This window comes from Phacochoerus africanus, chromosome 8, assembly GCF_016906955.1.
Source record: "Phacochoerus africanus isolate WHEZ1 chromosome 8, ROS_Pafr_v1, whole genome shotgun sequence".
In the NCBI taxonomy this organism is placed as follows: domain Eukaryota; kingdom Metazoa; phylum Chordata; class Mammalia; order Artiodactyla; family Suidae; genus Phacochoerus; species Phacochoerus africanus.
In genome coordinates this window covers 53606398-53626589 of record NC_062551.1, presented here as the reverse complement: position 1 = coordinate 53626589, position 20192 = coordinate 53606398, and the positions used below count along the sequence as shown (strand labels likewise).

The 20192-nt window shown below is 59.6% G+C and overlaps 1 protein-coding gene across 8 annotated transcripts in view; it reads left to right on the top strand.

Annotated features, from left to right (window-relative positions):
* LIG1 (DNA ligase 1) overlaps positions 1 to 19939 on the top strand; it is a 64876-nt gene extending 44937 nt beyond the window's left edge. For all 8 annotated transcript variants that reach the window (XM_047789856.1, XM_047789854.1, XM_047789853.1 and 5 more), the window contains 19 exons: positions 1874 to 1954; positions 2198 to 2254; positions 5375 to 5547; positions 6002 to 6168; positions 6538 to 6614; positions 7451 to 7542; positions 7772 to 7871; positions 8762 to 8847; positions 9385 to 9500; positions 10479 to 10574; positions 12522 to 12632; positions 13137 to 13208; positions 13576 to 13720; positions 13826 to 13908; positions 15151 to 15303; positions 16888 to 16941; positions 17602 to 17745; positions 19500 to 19592; positions 19695 to 19939. In XM_047789856.1, coding sequence (XP_047645812.1) covers positions 1874 to 1954; positions 2198 to 2254; positions 5375 to 5547; positions 6002 to 6168; positions 6538 to 6614; positions 7451 to 7542; positions 7772 to 7871; positions 8762 to 8847; positions 9385 to 9500; positions 10479 to 10574; positions 12522 to 12632; positions 13137 to 13208; positions 13576 to 13720; positions 13826 to 13908; positions 15151 to 15303; positions 16888 to 16941; positions 17602 to 17745; positions 19500 to 19592; positions 19695 to 19778 — 1984 coding nt within the window. In that variant the 3' untranslated portion in view covers positions 19779 to 19939. The remainder of the gene's footprint in view (positions 1 to 1873; positions 1955 to 2197; positions 2255 to 5374; positions 5548 to 6001; positions 6169 to 6537; positions 6615 to 7450; positions 7543 to 7771; positions 7872 to 8761; positions 8848 to 9384; positions 9501 to 10478; positions 10575 to 12521; positions 12633 to 13136; positions 13209 to 13575; positions 13721 to 13825; positions 13909 to 15150; positions 15304 to 16887; positions 16942 to 17601; positions 17746 to 19499; positions 19593 to 19694) is intronic.
* Positions 19940 to 20192: the final 253 nt, after the last annotated feature.

The following is a 20192-nucleotide window of genomic DNA, read 5'->3' as shown; positions in this document are numbered from 1 at the left end:
TCAAGGAGACAGACAAACTTTCAGGGCCTCTGACTTCCTCGCTTTTAAAATGGGAACCCATTGGAGTTCTCCTGTGGCGCAGCAGGTTAAGGATCTAGTGTTGTCACTGCAGTGGCTCCGTTTGCTGCTGTGGCACGGGTTGAATCCCTGGCTTGGGAGCGTCTTCATGCCGTGAGCATGGCCAAAAAATAAATGAAAATAAAATGGGGACGTGTTAATGGCACGAAGCACACCCTTTTATCCACTGTCAGTGGTGTGCTGGCATGAAGCAGCGTGCCTTCCGTATCCTAACGCATTGAAGCCTCACAGCAACTCTGGGTGTCAGGTCTGTTGGTATCCCCATTTCACAGATGAGAAAAGTGAGGCGTGGAGGCGCGACCATATTGCAGAGTGCTTAGAAATTCCAGCTCCACTGGGAGCTGTGTGACCCGGGCCGGGTGACTTAGCCTTTCTGGGCCCGTCTCCTCCTGAGGGTTTGAGGCATTTAGACGAGGGTCTGGCCAGGCCCAAGCCCTGCAGGCTGTAGCTGCTGGTATTATTGCTGTGAGGAGGAGGAGGTTTGCCTTCGATCACATTGCTCGGGTCCCACATGGGAGGCGCTTGGGATTTGAAGCAGGCAGTCTGGCTCTAGAATCTCTTCCCCGCCGTGCCCTGCGCCTCTGGTGATAACTCTCGGAAGGACCAGGAGGGCCGCCCCTCAGCAGCCCAGCGTCTTTATAGCTCAGGCCCCGGCCAGCTCAGCTGCCCACACCCTCCCTCGTCTGTGCTTTAGGAGCAGCTGAGGAGCTGAAAACAATGCGGCGTCTTCTCCCCGCCCTTTTGCCACCCCCCTCCCAGTTTTGGAGGAGATACGGGCCTGAAGCTGGGGAGTCAGTGTTCTTCGAAAACGGCTCCCTGCGAATCGCACCCAGGAGTGGCCCCCTCAGCAGAGTCCCTTCCTTAACCTCTTGACAGCGTGTCGTGGTGGGGACTCCTGGTCGCCCCACTCCACAGATGGAGACACTGGGGCTCTGACGGGGAAGCTGCTTCCTCACAATGACTGCTGGTTGTGGTGGAGCGGGGAATGAACCCAGTGAGTCTGACTGTAGAGTGTGGACTCTGGTAGCTCTGACGAGGTGGAGGTTCAGAATGCAGTTCTGGGGCTGTGCCGCTTACTGGCTGTGTGACCTCGGGTGGGCTGCTTAACTACTCTGTGCCCAGTTTCCTTATCTGGATATAGGAGTAGAAGGATCCCTGCCTGCAGGGTTGATTGCTAGCAGGTTTAATACTCTTAGCACGATGCCTGGCACTTTGTGGTGCCCAGGGACTGCCCCCCTCCTACTGGTCCAGCCACAGGGCGAGGGAAGGGTTGGCCAAGAACCCCCGGCGACCCTCGCCTCTTGGAGTAGAGTCTGAACAACATCCACATGGAGCTGCTTCACTCCAGCCATGCTGACCCTTTTTCTGTTCCTCAGACATGCCAGGCGTGTCACTACCTCAGGGCCTTTGCACTTGCTGTTCCCCCTGCCTGGAATTTTTTTCTCCCTGGTACGCACTCTGCTCGCCCCTCCTGTCATTCTGCCCAGCGTCTCCGGCCTGCCCTACCACCCTCTGGAGTAGCATCCCTTCTCCTCGTTCCTCCCCCTACCTGGTTAGGTTTAGTTGTCTGAGATATTTTTTAATGCCTAAAATGATTTATTTGCTTATGTCTTTTGTTCGTCCCTGACTCTCCCACTGGACTGTGAGCTCCAGGTTGGCGAGCTTGTTTGCCTTCACTCTTGTGGCCTGTGCCTGGGCTGGTACAGCATTAGCAGGAGCTCTGTCAGTGTTACCGGGAGGGTGACGTCTCTTCCGCCCAGGCATCCAGCCTGCCCTCTCCCTTCTTCCTCCGCAGACACCCGGACCCTCCCAGCTACAATCCTGCCAAGAACAACTACCATCCTGTCCAGGATGCCTGCTGGCAGGCGGGCCAGAGGTGAGGCCCAGCGCTGCCCAGCCTGCCCTCCTCCCAGCACTGCCAGGGGCCCTCTCACCCCAGGCCTCGGGGAGGAAACTGGCCAGCCTCTCCCCTCCCTGTTTGGGGGAGACAGTTGGCAGCAGGCTGGTGGGGTCATAGGTGTCTTTTGGGGACCAGCAAGCCTGTCCCCAGGGAGGCGTGGGGAGGCGAGTGGCCGGAGGGCAGCGTGGGGTGTGTACAGTTTTCTCTTTTCCTCCCCAGGGTCCCCTACCTGGCCGTGGCCCGGACCTTTGAGAAGATTGAGGAGGTTTCTGCGCGGTAATAACCAGGCCTGAATGGCCGCGGCTCTGGCCCCCTGGCCGTCCCTGTGCCTCCAGCTGTTTAATCCTTTTAGCCTCTCCTCTCTCAGCCTCACCCTCACACACAAGGTCACGGGCAGCAGGCACGGCCACAAGAGCGGCTGCGGGCCCGTGGGCGGCCCCGGCCGGCCTTTCCACCTTTGCCACTCATCCTCTGTGGCTTAAAGCAAGGCCTGAGGTCGGGCGCAGCTCCCTGGCGTGGGGAGAAGCCTCTCTTGCCCCCCATCCCCTGACAGGAGCATAATCGAGCTAAGCGAGCGCAAGCAGCCCAGCCTTGCTGGCGTGTCTCAGTGTTGGAGGAAATGCAGGTCTCATGCGTGGTGGGGGACCCCCCCCCAACCACAGTGAGGCTCTGCCTCCCCCGTCCTGGGTACAGGGTCACCCGGACCTGGGCCTCCCCTTCCACCCCACCGCAGGCTCTCCTCCTTGTCCCCCCCACCCCCACCCACCATTGGGCGTTTAGTCGATGTGGGGATGTGGGTATTGTTGTGGGTCCCCGTGGTTCTGCCTCCTGCCCCTGCCGTCAGCCTTGTTTTCAGCAGGCCTCTCCACGTTGCTTCAGGCAGACCTCAGCTTTGGTTTAACTGTTCTGCGGCTCATTTTCCCATGTCACCTCCACTTCTCCAGCCCTGGGGCAGTGTGTTTAGGCTGTCCCTCACGCTTTGTTCTTGCAAATGTGTGCCTTTGTGAATGTGAGCAGAATCTCTGGGGTGTAACCCCCACGGCAGACTTGCAGGGCCTGGGGGCACAAGAAGGACCTTGACTGCCAGGCTGAGGGGCTCGGAGGCCCACTGCGGGCAGCTGCAGAGTGAGGGCTGTTAGCCACAGCCCTGCCCCGGGGGACAGACAGGTCTGGGAGTGGGCCCAGCTCTGCTGCTTCCTGGCTGTGTGACAGTAGGTGGGTGGCCTGACCTCTCTGAGCATTGCTCTCTCATGAGTAAAGTGAAAGTGAGATGTCTCGAGTTTGCTGTGAGAACTGTGAAATGAAAAAGTAACCCAGCAGGGTTTTGAGTTTGACCTAATTCAGGAGCACTGCAGGGGATGGTCCGAAGCCCATAGTCCCAAATTTAGAATTTTTTAACCTTTTCGGTGATGACTTTAGACTTGCAGAGAAATTGCAGAGCGAGTGCAGAGTCCCCGAATACCCTTGCCCGGCTTCCCTAATGCTCCCATCTCACATCTGCGCGGGATGCGGATCCCGAACCCGTGTCAGGACATTCGTGCCCTGTGTCCATGGGGACCTGGTTCCACAACCCTCACCAGGTCCCCAGACCTGCAGATGCTCGAGTTCCCTACGTAAACGGGCCTAAGACCGTTGATCCTCTGCCTCTGCGGGGCCTGTGTCTCCGCACACGGGGGGCTGTCTCTGTGCTGTTAGGAAGTCTACAGACTCTTGACGTTTTGGCAGCCTCCCCATGTGCGTGGGCAGGATCCCCCACCCCACTGAGCTTTTCTCATTAAAAAATGGCAACGACAAGTCATTTTGTTTTTTGGATTTTTAAAGATTTTTTCCCCAACTATTTTGTTTTTATTACATTTCAAGTTGAGTAGGAGTTCCCCGGTGGCTCAGTGGGTTAAGGATCCAGCATTGCCACTCTTGCGGCTCGGCTCACTGCCACTCCTGTGGCGCAGGTTCAATCCCTGGCCTGGGAACTTCCATATGCTGTGGGGGCGGCCAAGTAGGAAAAAAAAAAAAAAGCCATGTAGCAGTATCGGTAAAATCCCATTGAGCTTAGATGTCTGGTCTGCTTCGTCTCCCGCATCCCGGGCAGCTTCTCTGTCTCTCTGTGCCCTCACCCCCTCGGCTCTTGTGAAGCGGCCAGCGAACTGGCAGGCCCTCTCTCCCTTTGGGTTTGTCTGCGCCTCCTCGGGGAGCTGACGCAGGTGGCCCGTCTTTGGTGGGCGGAGCACAGATGCCCTGCTTGCTCCTGGCCTCCCAAGGGGCACGTGCGGCCTGTCTGGCTCCAGGTTGACCGGGCTCGGGGAGGCTTGCGTGTCCCCTCGGCCGGAACTGGGCTTCTCCTGGGGATTCGCTCCAAGGCTGTGCAGGGAGCGTCTTTCTCGGGGAGCCTCTGCCCGCTAATTGTAGCGTCTGTGTGGGTGTCCAGGGCTGCCGAGTGCAGTCACTACACGCTTGGCTTAAACCCACACAAGTGTATTGTCTCTCCGTTTGGGGGCCGGGGTCTGCAGCCAAGGTATGGCAGTGGGTTCCTTCTGGAGGCTCTGAGGGGACCCCGACCAAGCCTCTGCCCGGCTTCTGTCCTTGGTGTCCTGTGGCTGTGGACACATCCGTCCCGTCTCTGCCTGCCATCAGAGTCCCTTGTCTGTGTGTCCCTATTTTATGAGGACGCTCAGTGGTTATACGGCCCACCCTGATCCAGGGCGGCCTCACCTCAGCCTTTCCCATCATTACGCCGGCCGAGACCTCATTTCCATCCATCAGGGCCTGTCTGCTCCCCGGGTGCCTGTGCTCGCACCCTCTTCCCCCACGGAGCCTCCAGGACCGCGGCTTTCCTGGAGCAGCTGTCACCAGGGCGGGCTGGCTCTCTTTCTCCTTCCTTCTGCTTTTGTTAATCAGGCGCCTGTGAGAAAGAAGAGCTTCTCTTTGCAATCAGGCCCTCCGCCGACGGTAAACCCAGGCAGGCGTTGCCAGTTTCTGTGACACAGAAATGTGTTATCTTCAGAGCAGCCCAGCTCGGGGGCTGGGAGCCCGGGTCCTGGAGCCGCCACCTGAGTTTGCACCTCAGCCTGATCCTCACTAGCTCTGTGGCCTTGGGCAAGTTGTGTAATCTTTCTGTGCCTCAGTTTCTTCACCTGTGGAGTGGAGCGATGGTCACATCCAGCTCAAGGGAGCTGTGAGGACGGAGGCAGCGGATCCCACGGGTGCTGAGCATGGGGCACGTCTCCTCGTGGGCTGTTCCGTCTCTGTGGAGACTCGTCATCGTGTTCGACACTGGCGGATGGCGTTCCTCTCCCACCTGCAGCCCTTTCCTCGTCTTCTCCTGGGTTCCTTTTATCCCCACCCCCCAACACCTTGACCCTGAAATGCCGAGACATCACGGCCTGTCCCCTCCTCCAGGCTCCGCATGGTCGAGACGCTGAGCAACCTGCTGCGCTCTGTGGTGGCCCTGTCACCTGCGGACCTCCTCCCCGTCCTCTACCTCAGCCTCAACCGCCTGGGGCCGCCCCAGCAGGGCCTGGAGCTTGGCATCGGCGATGGCATCCTTCTCAAGGCGGTGGCCCAGGCCACAGGTGAGGCGGCGGAGAGTGGGAGCGAAGTGACCGCAAGGGCGGGGAGCCTCCCGGGGCAGATGGCGCCTTCCCGGCCTCCTGCTCTTCCCAAGGGGCAGTCAGGCCAGGACGCCTCCAGTGTGTGTAAATCGGTGACTTCAGCAAGATCGAGAGACAGAAAAGCAAAGGGCCACTGGGCACTCTGGAGGGTGGTAACGACCCAGGAGGGGACAGGCAGGGGTCCCTCTGCGCTCGCCACCCTGGGGCTTTCAGTTCCGTCTGCACACTGACGACAGCACTGCAGCACCTCTGGTGGAGGTGGGGTGTCCAGCTGCCGACCCTTCGGGTGAACGCTAACCGGCCCCTTCCCCCGGGTCCTGGGACTCAGAGACGCACCAAGCCCTTGCAGCGGGCAGGGGGCCCCACCAGGAGCCCACGCCGCTGCTGCCCTCAGCACCACCCTTTCCTTCCCTAGGTCGGCAGCTCGAGTCGGTCCGGGCTGAGGTGGCCGAGAAGGGCGACGTGGGGCTGGTGGCCGAGAGCAGCCGCAGCACCCAGAGGCTCGTGCTGCCCCCACCCGCCCTCACTGCTGCCGGCGTCTTCACCAAGTTCCGGGACATCGCGCAGCTAGCTGGCAGCGCGGTGAGTGGGTGGGCGACTCGCCCCGTTCCCCGTCCTTCTCCGCCTGGGACCTAAATCAACAGCTCTGGTTAGACGTTCAGGGCTGGGTGGCTTCCGTCCTGCTTGCAGGATGCAGGGCTTGCTGTGCTTCTGCTGCTCTCAGGACCCAGGGACCCTGCTCCTAAGATTCTAGCGCTGACCTGGTCCCCGCTGTGGGCCAGGACCGCACGAGCGAGTGCTGAGTAGGGCTGGGGAGGGAGGCCTGGAGAGCGAGTGCCAAGAGCATGGGGCCCTGGGACTTGGGGAGCAGGCGGTGATGGGGGCAGGTACTCCGGGGTGCTCAGCGCCCCTGCCCCCCAGGCACTGACTGCTTCTCCCCCACCTCTTCAGTCCACAGCCAAGAAGATGGAAATCATCAAAGGCCTCTTTGTGGCCTGTCGCCACTCAGAAGCGCGATTCATCGCCAGGTGAGGTGGGGAGGGACATGCAGCTGCATGACTGCCCGTGCCCTGACCGCCCTTGGATGAGAACAGCCGGGGGTCCAGGCCCTGAGGGGCCTTCTTGGGACATAGATTTCCTTTCAGGGGCGGCTCCTCCTCTCAGTAATGTTGCGGGGAGAAGGGTCCTGGGCTCAGGTGAGAAGAGTGCTGTGATTGATTGGTGATGTCTGCCTTGGCCTCCAGAGTTGGGGGGGGCAGTGCACCCTGAGGCCGCCGTTGCCATGACAGTGAAAATGCATCATTGCATCATTGACAGCCAACCTCATGGAGTGTTTCCTGGTGCTCTGCCCAGTGCCAGCTGCTTTATTCCTACATCCTCCCTGCTGCCCTTAGCCCCAGTTTACAGAAGGGGGCTGGGGGCACAGGGAGGCAAAGCCTCCTGCCAGAGGTCCCTGGCTCAGAGCAAGGCCTGTGGTGGGGACACTTCTTGGCTGTCACACTCCGACACCTTGGGGGCAGGGTGTGTTCTAGTTCCAGGCCTGGCTCTACCCTGCCTTCCCGAGCCACACCTCTTTCTTAGAGCGCAGCTGAGGTGAGAGGCCGAGGCCCCTGCCAGGCCCCTAGTTCTGCTCGCAGGCACTGCCAGCGGTCGCGATTACTGCGGGCCGTGTGCTGCGGGCCGGCTGTTTTCTCCTCTGTTCAGTGGGGCTGTGTGAGCTCAGTTGCTTTCTGACTCTGAAGGTTTTGAGGAGAGGGTCGAGGTGGGGGAGACGGGGAGGCAGGAGCAGGGTGTGGACAGCAGGGGCGTGGACAGGTTGGACCCGTGCAGGCAGGCCCACGGCCCATGGCCTCTCTCTCCCCAGAGCCCTGAGTGGACGGCTGCGCCTCGGGCTGGCTGAGCAGTCGGTGCTGGCGGCCCTCGCCCAGGCTGCGAGCCTCACGCCCCCAGGCCAAGGTGAGCCCCTGCAGCCGGCCCCTGCCCATCTCTCGAGGTGACCCAGCTGCCCTTTTCCTTTTCAGAAGCCCCCCCACCCCTTCCCCAGGCGGGTCTCACTTCCCCCTGCCCCTCCAGACCCCTCTCCCCTGAGGAAACTGTCCCCAGCAGCCACCACCCCCTGTGGACCCTGGGTAGCTGAGGAGGGTTGGGCCCATCTGAAAGCCTCTCCTGCTGGGGCCTGTCCTAGAATTCCCCCCGGCCGTGGTGGATGCTGGGAAGGGTAAGACAGCAGAAGCCAGAAAGACGTGGCTGGAGGAGCAGGGCATGATCCTGAAACAGACGTTCTGGTGAGATCCGGGGACCCTGGGCTGAGCAGGAGGGTGGTGGTGGCGCAGGGGTGGGGTGGGGTCGGGTTGGGAAGGCCGGCAAGCATCTGTGACCATCACGGAACTGCCGATGGCCTGGGCAGTGATCTAGGTGGAATCTGTGCTGGGCACGGGGAGGTGGCAGAGAGTGAAGGGTGAGGACAGGGAGAGGCCGACGCTCTGACAGCAGAGGAGAGGAGCAGCGTCCAGAGGTTTCCAGGTCCTGCCAGGACTGTGTGTGTGAAGGGCTATGAGGGACCCAGAGGGGCTGGTGACTGATGCACCATGAGGGGTCGTGACAGTCACAGAGAGGACATCCGGGGAATGACAGTGAGGGCTCCCAAAAGAGCCTTGTGGAGGGACCCAGCCAGCTGAGACCCTGGGCTGGCCACAGGACGGTGACTGCCCAGAGGGTGTGACAGCGCAGGACGGCCAACGAGGGGTTCCCAGGTGCCCATGCAGTGCTTGCCTTGGGCCGGGCCCCCTGGGTGCTGGGCACACACTTGCAGAGCCCCTGGCAGGGAGGGCAGGGTGGACTCAGCTCTGCCCCTGCGTGGGGACCTATAGATGAGGTGGAGGCAGGCCTCGAGGAAGCACTTTTTCTAGCCCTTCCTCAGTGGTTCTGCCGCGTAGCCCAGGTGGAGAGTCACTGGTGACAGACAGGGGCAGTGGCTGGCCCAGACCAAGGGAGAGAGAGGGCTAATGTATGGCGCCACGGAGTGAGGACCACGACAGGGACGGGGACAAGGGGAGTCGGGGATGGGCAAGAGCAGGCCCTGGGCCGGGGTAACAGGCAGGCGGAGGTGGGTCTTGCAGCCGTAGTGCAGAGCTCTGGAAAGACGCCCCGACCTGGTTCTCACCCCCCACCCCAGCGAGGTGCCCGACCTGGACCGGATCATCCCTGTGCTGCTGGAGCACGGCCTGGAACGTCTCCCGGAGCACTGTAGGCTGAGCCCAGGTAACCCCCACCCTGCGCCCGGCGCCTTCTGCCTCAGGCTCCGCTCCCCCTCCCGGCCTTGGCTTCTGCCCTCCAGGGCCCAGGGCTCTCAGAGGAGCCTCCAAGAAGCCACAGAATCCCCTCCTCCAAAAGCGAGTCCTGTTCCCTGTGCTAAAAGCCGTTCCTTTTCTCAGAGCTCCCCATTCTGTGTCAGGGTTGCTGAAGCAAAGATGCCCCCAAAGGCAGCGAGGCAGACAGAGCCTCGTTCTCTTGCACATAAGGGTCCAGGGGGAGGCAGGTGGTCAGGGCACCCCCCACCCCTCGAGTTCCTTCTGTCCCATCGCTGTGTCATCCCAGCTTGTCACCCTGATGTGTGTGATCAGAAGACAGCGTGTGTTCTGTCCTAGTTTAGAGAAGAGGGGGTGGCCAGGTTCCTTGTGACAGCGTGACCCAGGCCTTGCACTCAGCCGTCCCCACACCCTGTCTCTGACTTGCTGCCTGCCCTCTGACTCCCACTCCCACATCCACCCGAACGGGCTTTCTCTCCTCCCCTCCCAGGGGTCCCCCTGAAACCAATGCTGGCACACCCCACGCGGGGCGTCAGCGAGGTCCTGAAACGCTTTGAAGAGGCAGCGTTCACCTGCGAGTACAAATACGATGGGCAGAGAGCACAGGTGAGGGCGTGGACGCGTCCCTTCAGCAGGGCAGGGCTGTGGGGTGGCTCAAGGCCGGCCTCGGCCACCGCTGCCCACTGACCTTGCCCGTCCCGGGGGCTGTAGTTCCCCCTTCCGTGCAGGGGGGCGAAGCCACCCGAAGGCATCTCTGGAAAATGGGTTTTACTTGATGATGTCGTGTCCTGCTGGCGTGTGTGCAACTGTAACGGGTGCCCCGCGTCACCCTCAGTGCAGCTACGCGGGCGTGTGTCCCGAGACCCAGGGCCGGAGGTGTCCTTGGTCTGGTCTGTAAGGCGCTTGCTGTGGCTCTGGGCCAGCGGGGGCCATCTCCCTGCGCCTTGCCTGCGGATGGATGAGAGAGCCCGGTGGGCACGGGGGCAGCTTTTTGTGGTGGATTCGATAGACATTTACAGAGAAGGTCTTCAGAGTACAGTGAGAGAAAAAATAAACTGTGCTTTTCCATAGTGACAGCAATTTAAATATATATACATACATATATATATATGTATATGGAGTTTCCTGGTGGCTCAGTAAGTTAAGGAGCTGGCGTTGTTCCTGCTGTGGCTCAGGTTGGATTCCTGGCACAGGAGTTTCTGCATGCTGTGGCGATATATACACATGCCGCCACCTCTCAGGATAACATCCGTGTTAGATGGCATATACTCAGCTCAGCTCAAGGACTGTGACCTGACATTTTAAACGAGTAGTTAAAAGCAGAGTGTGTGACGACATCCAGGCACGGTCAGCCTGTGCGCATGCGGCAAAGCCCCGTGCTTACGGGGTCGGGCGGGGGCGGGGGCTGGGGCTGGAGATGAAGAAGAGGCGGAGGGGCTGCCGTTTGAACCAAGGAGAGGATGCACCAGTACCTCCTCAGGGCCTCTGGAACCTTCTGCCAGTGAAATGGGTTCAGGAAGAGACAGGAGGGGCCACCCGGGGTGGACGGGGCTCTGAGTCCCCTTGCCTCCCCCACTGCTGCAGATCCACGTTCTGGAAGGCGGCGAGGTGAAGATCTTCAGCAGGAACCAGGAAGACAACACCGGAAGGTACCCCGACATCATCAGCCGCATCCCCAAGGTGGGCGGCTGCCGCTGGCTTTCACTCGGGCGGGGCTGGGACAGGGACCACTGTCCGGGGGCGGAGGACCGAGGCCAGGCCAGCTCGGCACAGCTGGGCGTTTATTGGAAGGAGATTGGAGCGTGTCGGGCTGCAGATGACAGAACACCTGCAGGTGCTATTTTTTCCCCAGTGAACTCAGAAGGCGCATTGCCCTGGGCGGCTCCGCTGAGCCTGATGTCCTCGTAGATCCAGCTCAGTCCTCTGTCCTCTGCAGTCCTTGGCTGGTTGGCCATCCCCTGTATCTCCAGATGCCACCACGCTTCCAGACAAAGACACAAGGGGGTTCCGGTCTCTGTCCCCTCTCCTGGGGAAAGTGAGCGCTTTTCCAGGACCCGCCCCCTGCCCCCACCTGACTCCAGCTTAGGGTCACTGTCCAGCACCGGGTGCAGCAGAGGCTGGGAAAGCCAGGCCCTCCCAGGACAGGGAGGGGGCTGGGGACAAGGGTGGAGGCGGCCCGCAGGTTGGCCCACAGCCTGAATGGGGCTGGGTCTCAAGGGCCCTGGAGCCTGGGGCGTCTCTGTTCCCAAGGGGGGGTCTCGGGCCTGTCACGGCGTCCTCCGGTCAAAGAGCCGTTCTCCGTGCCCGCCTGCCCTCATTAATTAGGAAGTTTGTTCTTTCCTAGAGCAGCGGGGACAGAAGTAACAGTACAGCACAGGCATTAATGGAGCTTGTGTTACGTGCCAAGCGCTATTTTTTTCAAATCAGTTTTCTTAAGATGTAGCTTTCTATAAAAGGTTCTGCTCTTGAGTGTAGAGTGCAGATTAGATGAGTTTTGTAAGTTCACACACTCACGTAATCAGTGTATAGAACATCTCCATGTTTTCCCGACTCCAGAACATTGACTCCAGAACGTTTCCTCGTGCCGCTTGCCAAGCAGCCCCACCCCCACTTCCCTCTCCCAAGGCAGCACCCACTGCCCTGCTTTTTTGTCCTGTTGGAGTAGTTTCGCCTGTGCTGGCGCTGCATGCAAGCAGAATCCTACAGCAGGGGCCTTCAGTACCTGGCTTCTATCGCTCGTTCCGTCAGCAAGTATTTATTGGGCGTCTGCTCCGTGCTCAGCCCTGTGCCTCAGGCTGGGCTTTAACTCAGACGGCGAGACAGACAGATCTTCATCAGGGTCTCGCTGTTGCCTCCGCAAGTGAACGCAGAGATGGGGCTCTGGAGACAAGGCCCAGCGTTCTGAGCCTTTACCGGAGTCAGACTTGACTTAGACTCGGTGTCAAGGGAGCAGGGCTGTCACCGCACAGCCCCAGGATCCAGTGTGAATGGTGCTGCCGGAGGTGTGCGGCAGCTTTCCTTGGAGGTGAAGGAAAGGGACAGATGTCTAGAGTAAACAGCATGTGCAAAGGCCCTGTGGTTGGAGGGGCATAGAAAGGCTAGTGTGTTGGGGTGCGGAGGGTGAGTCTGGGGGGGTCAGGGGCTGACCCGGAGAGAGCTCCCACAGCTTTGGGGAGTTGTAGGGTGGTTTTAGCAGGGGTGAGCAGTGATCGGATGTGGGGTGGCTTGCTGTGAAGAGAGTGAGTCGGACAGGGTCAGTCAGGAGTGGGGAGACAGCAGGATGCTGTGGCTTAGGCTGGACCAGGCTAGGCGAGGTGGCGGCCAGTGGGCGGCTTAGAGACGTGGGGTGGGGGAAGTGGACATGTTCCCTGGGGAGTTGAGGGTGAAGCGGGGGGAAAGGCAGGATGACAAAGGCTCCTGGGTTTCCAGCTGGCGGGACCACAAAGTAAGTCTTCAGAAAACTCGGTATTTTCCCCCCCAGGGGGGAATGAGAGGGGGTTTCTGTTCATTTGTCTCTTGGAGGTTGGCGTCAGTCCATCCATGGATCTTTGGTGCTGTGGAAGGAAAAGGATATTTGGCCTCATCTTCCACCTCTTACCAGCCCTGGGTCCCCCCTTCACCTTTTAGATTAAACTCCCATCCGTCACATCCTTTATCCTGGATGCAGAAGCCGTGGCTTGGGACCGGGAAAAGAAGCAGATCCAGCCATTCCAAGTGCTTACCACCCGCAAACGCAAGGTAGCCCCTGGCCCCCTCCACCTCCTGCCAAGGTCTCACGCTCCCTCATCTTCCACCCAGTCCTGCTCAATGCCAGCGGCAGTTAGTGGTTGGGATACAGGTCTCGTGGCCTTTTACAGGACGGCTGCCGCAGCTCCAGCCATCGCGTTCTCATCCCAGAATGCCACGTAGGAAGGAGGAAAGGGCTGTTTTGTTAGAAAAGTAGATCTGTTCTAGGAGCCCCCACAACCCGCACCCCAGCAAACTTCTTGGCTCTCATTGGCCAGAATTGTGTCATATCGTCCCCATCAGCTGCAGAGGAGGCAGGGAGAGCAGACACACAGCAGAGGGGAGTGAGGTGGCCGCCATTGCTGCTCCGCGCTGCTGCCTTCACACCCTCCCGGGTGTGCGGCCTGTTCGCTGGGGAGAGGGGAGAACGGCAGGGGGCAGGGGTGGCGGGCGCAAGGGCACTCGGCCTGCCTGTCTCACCTCCCTCCACCCCGTCTCCACTCCACCCCGACTCAGGAGGTGGACGCGGCAGAGATCCAGGTGCAGGTGTGTCTCTACGCCTTCGACCTCATCTACCTCAACGGAGAGGTGAGCTGCGCGGGGCCTCGGGTCAGGTCGGAGGTGACGGGCCGGGCCTCGGGCCTGAGAGCTTGGGAGCCGGGTCCGAGAGTCAGGTCTGAGTCTTCCGAGTCGCTGAGCCCCGCTCGGGCAGTGGTTCTCAAGGTGGGGCCGCGGGCCCCCCCTTTCCACCCCCGCATCTCCACGGGGCAGGTGTGGATCTGGTGCCCCAAGCCAGACATTAAAGCATCTGCGAGGCGTGAACCAGCGCCCTCTTCACGCTCGTCTCTGTCAGCCGCCTGGTGGCCTGTGACCCATCCCCTCCCACGGCCCCACGGTCGGGCCTGCTTGCCGCTACATCCACCGTGACGCCCCGGCCTCTCCCCCTGCCCCGCAGTCCCTGGTTCGGGAGCCCCTTTCCCGACGGCGGCAGCTGCTCCGGGAGAACTTCGTGGAGACAGAGGGCGAGTTTGTCTTCGCCACCTCCCTGGACACCAAGGACACGGACCAGATCGCCGAGTTCCTGGAGCAGTCGGTGAAAGGTGAGGGCACCCGCCCGGCCCCGAGACGACTGGACCGGAACCCTGCCTGCTCCCGCGGGTGTGAGGGTTGAGCCGGCGCTTCCCAGGGCTCTCGTGTCCCCCCAGACTCCTGCGAGGGCCTGATGGTGAAGACCCTGGATGTCGATGCCACCTACGAGATTGCCAAGAGGTCGCACAACTGGCTCAAGGTGCTGCCACCCCGCCTTCCTCTGCTGAGCTCAGGCGGAAGCTGCCCTGTGGGCGTCCCAGTCTCTGCACACACCTGCGTCAGCCCCGGAGCCCTGTGCTCGATCCCTCCCGCCTCCCATTGCAGCCAGCCTCAGCTCTGCTCCCCTCGCGAGTCCTGAGAACAAATTCACCAAGACCAGGTGGCCCAGATGCCAGGGTCAGGGAGCTGGAGGAGCTTTCTGTTCCCCCTGAGCTTGCTTCGGAGTCAGGGAAGGCTGCGGGCAGGAAGTCAGCCAGGACCCGAACGGGATGAAGCCAGGGAGTACTGAGCACTGGAAGGAAAGCAGGTCCACTGAGGGCCAGCGAGGGTCTGAGTACTTGGGGTGACTGGGGAAAGCCTCTCCCGAGGAGACCTTTGGGTGGAGGCCTGGACAACGGGAGGTGGTCAGTGTCATGGGAGGATTAGGGGCAGAGCCTGGGGGGTGTCAGCAAGTGCAAAGGCCCTGGGGTAGGAACAGGCTTGGCGTGTGCAGGGGTCGAGGCTGATGGAGGCAGGAGGTGAGGTCAGGTCGGAGAGCAGATCCCAGATCACACAGCACAGTGAGGGCTGCCAAGGGCTTCGGGAACCAGAGGAGCTTCTAAGGAGGAGGTGGAGCTGTGCACAGGTCCTCTGGCCGCACGGCGGATGGTGAGCGGGTGTGGAGTGGGGCTGCTGGGCAGAAGTGGGAGCCGGCAGGCAGGAGGCAAGAAGTGGTCAAGGCCTGAGCGCACATGGGACGGTGAGGAGCAGCCAGGAGCCTGGGCCTCGGACAGGGTGTCCCTGTGTGTTGTTCATTGTCTGTGGTCCGTCTCCGCCACGAGGCTGTCAGCAGCTGTGCGGCTGCAAACCGTTCCTGTCTCAGGAAAGAGCCGCTGTCATATCCCCAAGGCTCCTGCCTGGCACACCGTCGATGCTTCTTTCTAGGGATACATAGTATGAGGAGTAGAGTTTTCACTAAGGGATAAATGTTCTCCATACCGAAGGAAGGGGGAACCTGGGGTGACCCCCAAGCTCTCCGAATCTGACCTCTCCCCTCGATCCTGCCTCCTTGGCCCAGTTTAGTCACCTCTTATTAGCTCTTCCAGCCTAGAGACCTGCTCCTTGTGCAGCCTCCTCCAGCGACCATCCTTGGGCCGTTCACCCAGCCCCTCCGGCACTTAACCTCCAGCAGGGGGTCACAGCTGAGCGTCCCACTCTCACCTCCCACCTTCCCTCCTCCCAGCTGAAGAAGGACTACCTTGATGGCGTGAGCGACACCCTGGACCTGGTGGTGATCGGCGCCTACCTGGGCCGGGGAAAGAGGGCCGGTCGGTACGGGGGCTTCCTGCTGGCCTCCTATGACGAGGAGAGTGAGGAGCTGCAGGCCATATGCAAGGTGCTGGGGCCGGGTGGACCCCAGGAGCGGGAGGGATGGGGTTGTGACTCATCCTTTGGAGGATCTGGACCTAGAGGCTCACACAGCTTCCCTGAGAAGGATTATTTTTTCTCCTAGCTTTTATTTACTTTTTCTGGTTCTATAAGTAACTCTTGCTTCTACATAGAGAAATGGATAAGGATCAGTTAGGAGTTGAGTGCAACTGCAGAAAGTGGGGGCTTTTTTTTATAAGTCTCATGCTAATCCCAAGTCTGAAGGGGGGCAGGCAGTGCGCTGATATCCTTAGGGACCCAGCCTCCTCTTTCCCTACAGTAGGTCTGTCATGGGCGTCTGGCCTCCTCTTCATAACATGGCTGCTGGAGCGCCAGCCATCATGGCCCGTGCATGCTCCAAGCAGCAGGAAGGAGGAAGGCCCATGGGCAGAGGAGGCCAAGGGCCACCAGAGTCAGCCTCAGCCAGGGAGCAGTTTCTGCTTAAGTTGCCTTCACTGGTCAGCACTTTGCACCATGGCCCACCCTACCTGCAGAGGAGCCTGGGGGGCCTCTAACTGCTGCTGATCTAACAAATCTGGGGTTTCTGCCACGGAAACACACTACCACTCAGAGGCAAGCACTGGTAACAATTGAGGGAATGTTTTGTTTATATTTTCAGAAAGCTGTGCTCCTTCTAGATGAGTACTTTTCTGTTTTTTTTTGCCCCAAGTACGTTTTAAAGATGCTATTGGATATCATTTAAGAAGTGTAAGAAATGTTAGGTTTTCACTTGCCATTCAGGACTGTCATAAACATGACTCGAATGCCCGCATAAGGGTTCAGGTCGGAGTCCCCGTTGTGGCTCAGTGGAAACGAATTTGAGGAGGCGAGTCCGTGAGGATGCGGGCTCCATCTTCAGCCTTGCTCAGCAGGTTGGGGATCTGGTGTTGCTGTGAGCTGTGGTGTAGGTCTCACACACACACACACACACACACACACAGCTCGGATCCCGCGTGGCTGTAGCTCCGATTTGACACCAGCCTGGGAACCTCCATGTGCTGCAGGGGTGAACCTAAAAAAAAAAGGTTTTCAGGGAGCCGTGTCCCAGTGTCCTGAGTCAGCTCCCTGTAGTCGTGGCCAGTTTTTAAAGACCTGCCGCTGGGGCCAAAGTAAGAACGTATTTAAGGCTCTCAGGTTGAAGGGCAGGGGGGCTTCTGGTTGAGATTTGCTGTCGCTCCTTTGAAGTCGGGCCGTCTCGCTCCCTGTTTGCCCGGGGGTATCGTGTGGCCTTTATTCTTGGTCGGTGAAGGCGAACCCTTGGCCGCGCTCAGATGGGAGATGATCCTGTTTATGGGGCAGGTGGGCGGTGCAGGTTCCCCAGGGAGCGACCTCCTAGGAGCGGAAGGAGCAGGGGCCACCGCGGGGAGAGTGGTTCTCCCTCGGGGTCTGTGGAGGTTTGGGCCACAGGCCCAGCAGCCCCCCGCCTTCCTCTGAGGTGTCTGTGGGTGCTGGTGAGGGCGGGGACGGGTCGGGGACCAGCATATACAGATTCGGGCCAGAGGTGGCGGGAGCAGAGAGAAGTGGAGCCTCTGACCCGCCCTGTCCTCTCCAGCTCGGAACTGGCTTCAGCGACGAGGAGCTGGAGGCGCATCACCAGAGCCTCCAGGTGAGACCCCTCCGCCTCCTTCGCCCTCCGTCTGTGGGTGCGCACAGGCTCTTGCCCTCCAGCGAGGCTCACGCTGGGAGCCGGGGGTGGCCCAGGGGCGGCACAGTACCGCCGGCTCAAGTCCAGCCCATCCAGGTTCAAGTCTCAGCTCTGCCAGCTGCGGGCCGGAGGCGCTGGTCAGGGGGCCTGGTATCCCCGCGCTCAGTGCCTCGGCCGCCGCCGGGAAGGCTCAGGACAGGCTGCATGGCTGGCTCCCGCGCGTGCCCTTAGAATGCCAGCGGAGCCCCTAGTAACCGGGACGTCTGCAGCCCTGCCCCAGGCATTTTGGGGGGTACGCGCTCGCTTTCCTGCGTGTTGGGGTCTCTGGTCCTGGCTGTCCCGTTCTTGGTTCTCTCTTTCTCTGGGTCTCGGGTTCCCGGGCTCTGGGTCTCTTGTTCTCTCGGCCTGTCTTTAATTTCTTGTGTCAGCTGCCAGGGTATCTGTCACTTCTCACCTTCTCCCGCTTCCACCGCCACCACCTCTAGCGTTTTACTTTGAGGCGCGTCTCTGTCTCTCCTGTACCCCGGTATTCCTCATCCCGCAAGCCCCCAGCCCTCCAGCTCTCAGCCGTGACTTTGAGGTCCACGACCCTCTCTCCCTCGTTCCCACCGCTGGCTGCAGGCCCTGGTGCTGCCCGTCCCCCGCTCCTACGTTCGCGCCGACGGGGCTGTGGCCCCCGACCACTGGCTGGACCCCAGCGCGGTGTGGGAGGTGAAGTGCGCCGACCTCTCCCTCTCCCCCATCTACCCCGCCGCCCGGGGCCTGGTGAGTTACTGGGGGACCTCTGGGTAGATCCTCCAAAGGACTTCCAGCTGGGGGGGGACAGTGGGGAGGAGGGCTTGGAGCCCACATCTTTACTGCGTGGGAGATGCTTAGGCGAACTCGAGCTTGCGTTTTATGTGGGCTTCAGATCGTGAGGTTGAGGTCTCATCTAGAAAATGAAAAATCCCCCAGCGGTAAAGGGAAACGATGAAATTGCTTTCCTATCTATCAGTCCTCGCATTCAGTGCTTCATCGTTTGAAGAGTTCTTTTCGATAAAAAAAGAGTTCTTCCTCCTGAGCATTTTAGGTCAGCTACTGCATTTCTTTCTCAACTGTAGTTGATGTTCTTGCTACTAAGTTTTAGAATTCCTCGGCTAGTTTCCCTCACTGGTGGTTCTGTCCTCTGCGTCAGCTAGAGGATCGGTGCCCAGAGACACACTGCCCTGAGCTGCAGTGGGACAGCTGTCACCATCCTCCTTCCAAAGAACAGGAAATCTTAAATTAACATTGCAGTTCTGGGAGTTCCCGTTGTGGCTCAGTGGGTTAAGGATCTGCTATGGCAGCAAGCTGCAGCAGGTTGCTGATGCAGCTCGGATACATCATTGCTGTGGCTGTGGTGTCGGCCAGTGGCTGTGGCTCCAATTTGACCCCAGTGGGAACCTCCATATGCCTTGGGTGTGGCTGGAAGAAGAAGAAAGAGGAAAAAAAGCACTTTCCAGAGTTCCTTGGTGGTCTATTGAATAGGATTTGGCACTCTCACCACTGTGGCCCCAGTTTTGATCTCTGGTCTGAGAACCGAGGTCCCCGAATCAAGCTCCTGCACGTTGTAGCCAAGAGAAGAAAAAAACAAAAACAAGCCCAAACTATTTCTTTTGGGATGTCTTCTGATTCTTCAAAATCTAGCATGTGCTTTTCTGATTAGAAGCAGACTTTTGGAATTCCCTGCTGGCTCAGTGGTTTAAGGATCTGGCACCGTCACTGTTTTGGCTCAGGTTACTGTTGTGGCATGAGTTCAATCCCTGGCCTGGAAACTTTCTTGCAAGCACACAGCAAGATAAAAGAAAAAACAGACTTTGATTTAAAGGCAAAACTTCTATTTTTTGTTTGTTTTTGGCTGTTCCTGCTGCATGTAGAAGTTTCTAGGCCAGGGATCAAACCTGAAGCATAGCAGCGATCCCAGCTACTGCAGTGGCAATGCTGGTTACTTAACCTACTGTGCCACAAAGGAAGTCCCAGGACTCCTGCTTTTAAAATCTGATTTCTTTATTGAATGTCTCACTCATGCTCCGCATCAGGAAGTCGGGGTCCCCTGGTGACAAGTGATGGGAGCAGTGTTTGTTGGGTAGTTGATGAAGCCAGCGCCGCACTTGTTCACACTTACTCACCTTCATGAAAATTGAATGTCCGCATTTTCCAGATGGGGAAATAGCACCCCAGGGAGTGTAACTGGCCCTGGATCCTGATTGGGAGCTGGACCTTGAACCCCCCAGTCTGGCTCTAGAATCCACATCCTGACTCTGTGCTCTTGTGCCTCTCAGCCTTAATAATAATGATAAAAGCACACCCAGGAGCTACCGGCTCAAGCCCTTAATTGCTTTCTTGAATTTTTACCGTGCCCCATTGCTTAGCCCCCCATTGTATGGATCAGGAAACTGAGGCCACAGGTGCAGGCCTGAGGAGGAGACTTTGGATGGGAAACTGGGGTGGGCTGGGGGCTGGACCGCCGCCAGGTCCCATCATGGCCCCGCCTCCGCCAGGTGGACAGCGAGAAGGGCATCTCCCTTCGCTTCCCTCGGTTTATTCGAGTCCGTGACGACAAGAAGCCAGAAGAGGCCACCACCAGCGCTCAGGTGAGGCCCTGGGTAGAGGGGTGGGTCTGGGCCTGGAAGGGCCTGGAAGGCGGTGGGCAGCCCAGGGCTCCTGACCCGCCCACCACCGACCTCTCCCCTCAGGTGGCCTGTCTGTACCGGAAGCAAAGTCAGATTCAGAACCAGCAAGGCGCAGGGCCCGACTCCGACCAGGAAGATTTCTACTAGCCCTCCCAGGGGCTGCGGGCGGAGGGTGGCAGCAGCGTCGCCTCTTGCTCAGCGCATCTGGAGTTGCCGTCTGCGTGGGTTGTGTGTGTGTGTGAGGGGGTTGTTTCAGCTGGAGTCTGGGGGGCGGTCCGTTTTTTTTCAATAAATAATTATTGACCACCTGCTCTGTGTCCGTGCTGGGCTTGAGGCGGGGCACAGCCTAACAGCTCGCCGGTAACAGTGTGCCAGGAGCCGTCTAGACTGGCTCCTGCCAGGACAGCTCTGCCGTGTGGGGAATGTCCTGCGTCCACACTGTGTGCAATGACAGCCACGTGTGGCTGTTGAGCCCTTGAAGTGGGGCCAATGCAACTCAAAAACGTTAAGTAATTTTCACTGAAATAGCCTCGCGGCTACCTGATGGGCTGTCTGAACTCT